General features: G+C 47.6%; 1 protein-coding gene across 1 annotated transcript; it reads left to right on the forward strand.

Moving 5' to 3' along the window:
* Positions 1-1,625: 1,625 nt before the first annotated feature.
* Positions 1,626-6,942, forward strand: CALCOCO2 (calcium binding and coiled-coil domain 2). Its single transcript, XM_010079271.1, has 11 exons — positions 1,626-1,646; positions 2,692-2,880; positions 3,222-3,324; positions 3,694-3,827; positions 4,032-4,157; positions 4,252-4,379; positions 4,491-4,581; positions 5,316-5,411; positions 5,653-5,794; positions 6,196-6,233; positions 6,766-6,942. The coding sequence occupies exons 1-11, from the start codon at positions 1,626-1,628 to the stop codon at positions 6,940-6,942; spliced, it is 1,245 nt and encodes a 414-aa protein (XP_010077573.1).
* The last annotated feature ends 493 nt before the right edge of the window (positions 6,943-7,435 follow it).

A 7,435-nucleotide genomic window follows, 5' to 3' on the forward strand; every position in this document is an offset into this window, starting at 1 on the left:
CGGGGTGTCCCCGGTGGATCCCGGCCGCGGTCCCCGGTGTCCAGCCGCGGGTGGAAGTTGGTCTCACCTGGGAAAGGGGAATCTGTGTTTTTCTGCATTTTGGGGGCTCTGCAGGTGAATGGAAGAAGGAAACAGCGACAGAAAACACCCAGCAAGTCCCTGGAGAGAGGCTAGGCCCTGGACACCGGAGGAAGCGTTATTTATTCCGCTCTGCGGGAGCTGTAACGATACCTCGTCAGCTGGGACTGCCCGTCAGTGGTTAACACCCCGAAGGTGAACGTTAATAAATGTCCTCCCCTCTCTGCTTCCTGACATCTTTTCCTGGAAGTGAACTGCAGACTCTGCCATCAGCACACTCTGCATGGCCGCTGGGTTTGTTTTCCTTCAAGATCACAATTATTTTCACCAAAACCAACACATTTTTTTGCAGTAGGATGTATTGTTTTGTTGCGTCCAGACACTGACTGTTCGTTTCTTTGCAAGTTGCTTTTAAGCCTTGTGGCTGCAAGGGTTCATGTCCTGTCCTGAAGCAATGCAATAACCTGACTAAGGTGCTGTCCTTAGGTTTTTTTGGGGTTTTTTTTGTTTGTTTTGTTTTGTTTTCTGTCTGGTGGCTGTCAAGAGGTCCCTGGTGTTCAGGAACTGCAAATCATGAGGCACATCAGGGTAGGTAAGATTGACATCAGCCAGATAAAGATGAGGCTTAGATGAATCACGTGCCATTTCCTATGCTTCACTGAAGCTAAAGGTGAAGCTGCAGCCCGGGGTGTCCTGGAGGATTGCACCACATCCATTGCTAGGGTCTGCCCTGCTTTCCTCTCCCAGCAGGAAGAATTCTCCATCCTCCAGAGGCAGCCTGTGTCAGTGCAGTTATCGCTGCTCTTTCCAGCTGTGGATACCTTCTTCTTTCCAAGAACAGCCCCACAATCCCCATCTAAACTTCTGCCTGATTTCCAGGCTGATCTTTGGCACAGAAAACAGACGATCTCCTGGGTGATGCCAAAAAAAAAAAAAAAAGAAGAAGGGTTCCAGGGAGTTAATTTCCATGTGAAACGTCTGGATTGGAGATGACCTGAAATGCTCCGGTGGGATGGTTGTTCATGATGAACTTTCCCTCCGTTCCGAGGTCGATCCTTGCTGCTGCTGTCACTGGGATCAGCTGAGAAGGTTCTGCTTTGGATTCCTGGAATTGAATTGTCCGGGATTGGCGGCTGGGTTTTCTCGGCAGTGATCTGCCCCTTGACAGATTGCCAGGGCTGAACGCCGGCTGCCTGCGAGACGCAGCGGCAAAGAGGGTGATTTAGTGTCCTGCTTCCAGTCCTGCCTAGGCTCCTGGCAGCTCGGATACTGTTTGGATCGATTCACCCACTAGAGATTTATGCTGTGTGATTTGTGGTGTCACGACACGCCGCAAAGTTTCCTTTGTAGATAACTCACGCAAAAGCTTTAATGCTGTTTGTTGACCCTGCTGTCATGCAATATATTCATTTCGATACCGAGAATCATCTTGCAGTTTCAGCGTAGCAGTCACGAGTAGCGAGGCTATAATAGCCTCAGGACACAGGCTTGCGAGACGGAACTGCGACGATCTGCCTCACCGGGATCTCCTCCGTTTGTGCTCTTCCATGGGAACTGAGCTTAGCAAGGTACCTCTCTGCCCTTGGAGCCAGGAAGCTGAAGACGAAAGATCCTGTGTTTGGAGGTCAAGTCGTTGCGTTGGATTTGAATGTGGAAAACCAGGAGGCTGTTGAGTTTGGTTATCAGCAGCATGAGTGTGTCTGGTGTGTCTCACCACAGCCTGGGAAGGTGGAGTGTGTCAGGGCTGGGACTGCACGAGTCTTGGAGCTCCTGGCAGGATCGATTGCAAGCTCCTATTTTTGTCTTTATGCTACTGATGCAGCGAAACGTCTGTTCTTCTCAAGCAATGTGCTGCTCTACGGATAAAGCACCCCCACGTTAATTATAAATGGGGGGATGTGTTTGGAGTGTCAAATCCCAGTAAAAACATGATGTGAGGCTGCATGTGGGGACAGCCGGCGTTCCAGCGGGGTCTTCAAGCGTGGGGTCCCACCAGCAGGCACGCGTGCTCCTCCTGCTGCGTGGTACTGCTGCCTCTTCTGGGGAGCAGATGGGTGGGATAGTCAGCGGGTCTGGTTCCTGGGGTCCCACGCAGGAGAGAGACGGCTGTGCCACGCTGGGACAGCTTCCGTGCCTGGGAAGCAGCGGTCAGAGGAAAGATGTCTGCGAAAGAGGATCTGCAAGCTGCCGTGGGTGTCAGGAGCAGCCTGGCTGCAGCGGCAGGGACTTGTGAGCTCGTGTGTCTTGAGAAACCCCAGTGTGTGCTTAGGGGGTTTTGGACCTCACAGCTGTGTCATTCCCAAGCTGAACCTCTTCATACCCTTCAGCATCTGGAGATAATCCCCTTATTCCTTCCAAGAGGAAACGGCCTCAAGTTGCACCAGGGGAGGTTTAGGCTGGATATTAGAAAAAATTTCTTCACTGAAAGAGGGATCAGGCATTGGAACAGGCTGCCCAGGGAAGTGGTGGAGTCACCATCCCTGGAGGGGGTCAAGAAACGTGTCGATGTGGTGCTTGGGGACATGGGGGAGTGAGTTAGGTGGTGTTGGGTTGGACTTGATGATCCTTGAGGTCTTTTCCAACCTTGATTCTATGATTCAATGATTCTTGTAGACTTCCACGATGGATGAGACCTCAGACGATCCGCCCACTACTGCTGTCCTCTTAGACAACTGCCACTTCTCCCAGGTCGTCTTCAACAACGTGGAGAAGTTTTACGTTCCCGGAGGAGACATAACCTGTTATTACACCCTCACGCAGAACATCGTTCCTCGCGGGAAGGACTGGGTGGGCATCTTCCGGGTAGGTGAATACTGTGAAAGCACGTGTGCCAAGGATGAGAAGGCAGCAGCAGGCAGAAACGGACAGCTTGGGCTTTGGTAGAACAGGGTTGAGGAATTTTTTTTCAGTAATAATCTTATGTAATGGGACATCTTCATTGTGCCTGGGGACAACAGGCCAGTTGTGACCTGAACAGCTTCAAGGCTAATCAAACCCTCTGATTATCCTTTCCTGCACAGACCACAATTCTTAGAAGTCAGGATATCGATGCAAAAATCCTTCCAGTAACTGATCTGTGTGGAAATATTACCGTAGGATAAACATGAATGGTGCGATGCCATCTAACAATTTTGCTGTTGCAGGTGGGGTGGAAAACAACCCGGGAATATTACACATTCATGTGGGCTCCCCTGCCCGGTGACACCCGCAGTGGCAGCGCTGTGCAGCAACAGATCCAGTTCAAAGGTGAGTCGGGAGCTTGGGTCACGGGGGGATGTCTATGCTCTGCACACACGGACACGCACGCACAGACTCCCACTTTGCTGCCACTGATAAGCGCCATAGTCGGATAATAATCTGTAGGACCATGCTTTGGGAGATTTATTTCAAAACCTGTAATAAATCACAAAATTTGGAATCTGCTACATTCTGCCACCTTGACTGAGTGATATTGTTTGCGTTCTCGTCACTGGCACCAGGAATTACTAACGGTGCAGGAACAATTCTGAACGAGGATGTCTCAGTTTTCTGAGGTTCTCACTTTCCATGCTATGTAATTAAGTGACTTGAATAATTAGAAGCGGTATATGACGGGGTTGTTGTGTTTGTCTGAAGCTTACTACCTACCGAAAGATGACGAATACTACCAGTTCTGCTACGTTGACCAGGACGGCGTGGTCCGGGGAGCCAGTGTGCCTTTCCAGTTCCGAGCAGAGACTGAGGATGATATCCTAGTGGTCACCACACAGGTACGTGTCCTCTCTTCCCCTGCGGAATTCTGCAGCGCTGAGCATCTCCAAAGATCAGGGTGGTGTGTGCTCAGTGTTCGAGCACGGGGAGGTATACAGTGTTCCCTTTTGCAGAGCTCATCTTTCTTTGCTCTTCGCACTGTGCTTTTGGAACTTAGCTTCTCAGTGCCTCTGTTATGACCGAACGAGTTTGCTGTTTGCCAGGGAGAAGTGGAAGAGATTGAACTACAAAATAAAAATTTACGTAAAGACAATGAGGAGCTGAAAGCAAGCTGTGCACGTCTCCAGCAACAAAACATCGGTCTGCAGGAAGAGCTCAGCAAGGCCCAGGTAAACAAAAAAGTTAAGAGAATAAGTTAGAAGCTTGAAGTCTGAAAGATGAAGAGGGGCTGAGTCAACCTGTCAACCTCACTGTGATTTTCAGGAGCTGCAGAATAGTTTAGAGTCTCTAAGGAGCAACACAGAGAAACTGGAGCTGGAGCTGAATTCCCTGAAAAAGGAAAATAAACATCTAAAGGAGCTGGATGACTGCAGAGAGGCAGAACTGCAGCAGTAAGTGTATTTACAGCGTATCTCAGAACAGGATTTCATGTAAGCACCTTGCCTTTATGGATTCAGTTTCCATCTGTGAAAGTATGGTGTGTTTTGATTTGTTGTGAGCAGACTCAAAGAGCAAATTCAGAAGGTGACCTCTGACAAAGAACGCCTGGAAACCAGACTGAAAACAGCCCTGGATCACGTGGACCAGCTGCAGGTAGCAAACATATAGGTGCCCTCCTTTGCTTTGCTTTGCCTGTGGCAGAGAACTGAGCCATCCTGAGCAACTACGTGGTGTATGAGTTCCTTTTTTGGTTACCTGGGTTCTTTAGGAAAATGTAAACCTATGAAATTCTTCTCCTCTTCTCTTCTCTTCTCTTCTCTTCTCTTCTCTTCTCTTCTCTTCTCTTCTCTTCTCTTCTCTTCCTCTCCTCCTCCTCCTCCTCCTCCTCTCCTCCTCCTCTCCTCCTCCTCTCCTCCTTCTCTTCTCTTCTCTCTGTTGATGTTTTTGTCTCATTTTCATCTTTAATATCTCAAATTGAGCATTTAATGACCAATAAAATAGATGCAATATGCTCAGAATGCACCAAAACAAGCTGTAAACAATACAAAGTTTCTTTGGTGGTCTGTCCCACAGGGGACAGAGGGAGCTGAGATTCACTGACATCGCTGTTTTCCACCTTCCTGCAATTTGCAGAACCCTCTCAATTTCCCGGTGATATTGCAGATGACTATACATATAACAAATTTAAGTGTAATTTAAGGTTTGTTTTTCTTGGGTAACTTCTGCAGACCTTTTAGAAATAATCCACAAACCTCAGCATGGGAAATCACTCCTTGAAGGAATGTGAAGGATATAAAAGAAAAGGGCAGCTCCAGTGCTTGGAGCTGTCACCGTTTGATTTGCTAGTCTACCATGAGTTCCCAAATCACACTACTCTTCCTTCATAGGAACAAAACCGGGACTTAATGAAAGAACTTGAGGAACAGAAGCGTTTGTCTCAGATTCTGCAGGCAAAAAAGAATGAAGCTGATGAGGAAAATCAGGTGAGAACTTGGCACAAGTCCCTTGCCTTTCTCCTGTATCGAATACGACGCTAATCTCTCAGTCTGGTGTTGAGTTCCCAGTCAGTCAAGCAGGACTAACACTGAGCTACCTGAAAGAAGCTCAGAGCAATTTTGATTCTGATGTAAGAGGATGTACGTTGGTGCAAAGCGCGACTTTTCTCTGAAATGGTCTCTTGAGCTTCTGGAAGTCCACTCTGCCCTTCTGTCCCTTCCTTTGCAGAAACTAAGGGAAGAGAACGACGCGCTCCTGAGGCAGCTCTCGCAGACTAGAGAAGTTTCTTCCTTCTGTGTTGTTTCACAAGCTCAAGCTCCAATTGCAGCTCCTGAAGGAGGCGGCTTTCTGTTTGGAAATCCGTATTGTGGTGAGAGTACTTGGCGTTCTGTCTGAAACCGCAAATCCGTGGCAGTTAAGAGTCTCAGCAAATGATCCTCCTCGAATCAAATGCTGTACAAAAGACATTAGCAGCACCTCTGTGCGGCTTTGCATGCGTGCAGATGACTTGACAGCTGCAAAATGCTGCCAGGTGTGAAGAGTTGACTTAAGTCATCAGCTGTCTGTTCATTTTCTGCCAAGAGAGACAACTATTAGCTAGTTTATTCAGCTGCGAACTGCTAGTTCTGTGGCTTATGGCCAGTTTCCATAGCCCTAAATATAGAGGTTTAGATCCAGAGCCACATCCTCATGTTTCAGGAATTACTAGTTATCAGCACATTGCGTTGGTAATCGTTTAGTGGTGGCTAAATTGACTTCTTCTCTTTCCAGTTGCAGGAGCAAACCTGGGGGCAGGAGCTGCAGACGTAGTAAGTAAAGTGGACACGACTGGACATGAATTGGTGGGTTTTGGGCACAAATTAGTGGTTCGAAATGAAAAGCTCCAAGTTCAGCTCTGTAGCCAATTGGCTACTTACTAGTTTAGTCCTGGTAAGATAGTGGACAACAAAATGGGGCCACATATGATTAACATGTAGAATTAATGGGAGTTGTATGTCTTAAGGAAGAGAAAGGAAACTCTGTTGACCTTAATCTTTAAGGACCAGCTCTTGGCAGCATCTAATGTCAGAATGAGCAGCACGCTGCTGCTAAATACCTTATGTCGTACTGGAGGCACGGACATGTGCTACGTAGGATGGAAAGTTAGGGTCCTTCTCAGAAGCTCTTGACTTTGAAGTGCTATTTAGAGAAGCCTGGAGACGTTGGAAAACCTGAGAGCATTAGGAGTCAGAAAGACTTGTCCAAAAGTGATAATACCCAACTTCTAAACTTTTGCTGTTTCTTCTCTTTGAATATAATTTTTTTAAACTGACTTTGTTTGCATTTGCTTTTTTCCTTCAGGCTTCTGTAAGGAAGTGCCCCATGTGCGATGAAGTCTTTCCTGACGAGATTGAAACGAGTCAGTACGAGACCCACGTGCGGAGCCACCTTCTGGAGTGCCCGGTCTGCAGCGAGACCTTTGAAAAGTCCAATAAGCAGGTGTTTGATGACCATATTTTTTGTCACGCCCTGGAATAGCTCTGAATTTGTATATGCTCAGTAGAATAGGTGGCAGAGGCCACAGCATAGAATAGACCAAAGTCACTGTATAGGCTTGATTCATGCTAAAGAGATCAGCCAGACAAGACTATGCCACTGGTACTGTAATTCTTTCTGTTCCATGCAGCCCGTGATCAACACGTAAATCAGGTGAGAAATCCACACCCTGAAGCTGAATCACTGTCATCAAGCTTGAGTCCTCTGCCTTGGATCAAGTATACATTCTTAAACGTGTTACAAGTCCTTTAATCAGTAATTTCGTTGAATGTGGTTCCAGTTCTTCCAAACAGGATTGGCCGTGTCACCGCTCATCCCGGTGGGGATCCAAGCGATGGGACGGAGTGCGGCCGTTTTCTCTCCTGGGCTGATGTATCTCTATTATAATGGTTTTATTCTTTAATATAGCACTGTGGCTGCTAACCAAAGACCAGAAGCAGCTTATTTTTAGGGTGAGGCACATGCACTTGTTTCT

The sequence above is a fragment of the Pterocles gutturalis genome, unplaced genomic scaffold, assembly GCF_000699245.1.
Source record: "Pterocles gutturalis isolate BGI_N339 unplaced genomic scaffold, ASM69924v1 scaffold47973, whole genome shotgun sequence".
In the NCBI taxonomy this organism is placed as follows: Eukaryota; Metazoa; Chordata; class Aves; order Pterocliformes; family Pteroclidae; genus Pterocles; species Pterocles gutturalis.

Coding starts and splice junctions, on each gene's coding strand:
- CALCOCO2 (XM_010079271.1), top strand. CDS start 1,626: ATGGGAACTGAGCTTAGCAAG. Junction 3,828..4,031: donor TCCTAGTGGTCACCACACAG/GTACGTGTCCTC, acceptor GCTGTTTGCCAG/GGAGAAGTGGAAGAGATTGA. Junction 5,795..6,195: donor GTTTGGAAATCCGTATTGTG/GTGAGAGTACTT, acceptor TTCTCTTTCCAG/TTGCAGGAGCAAACCTGGGG.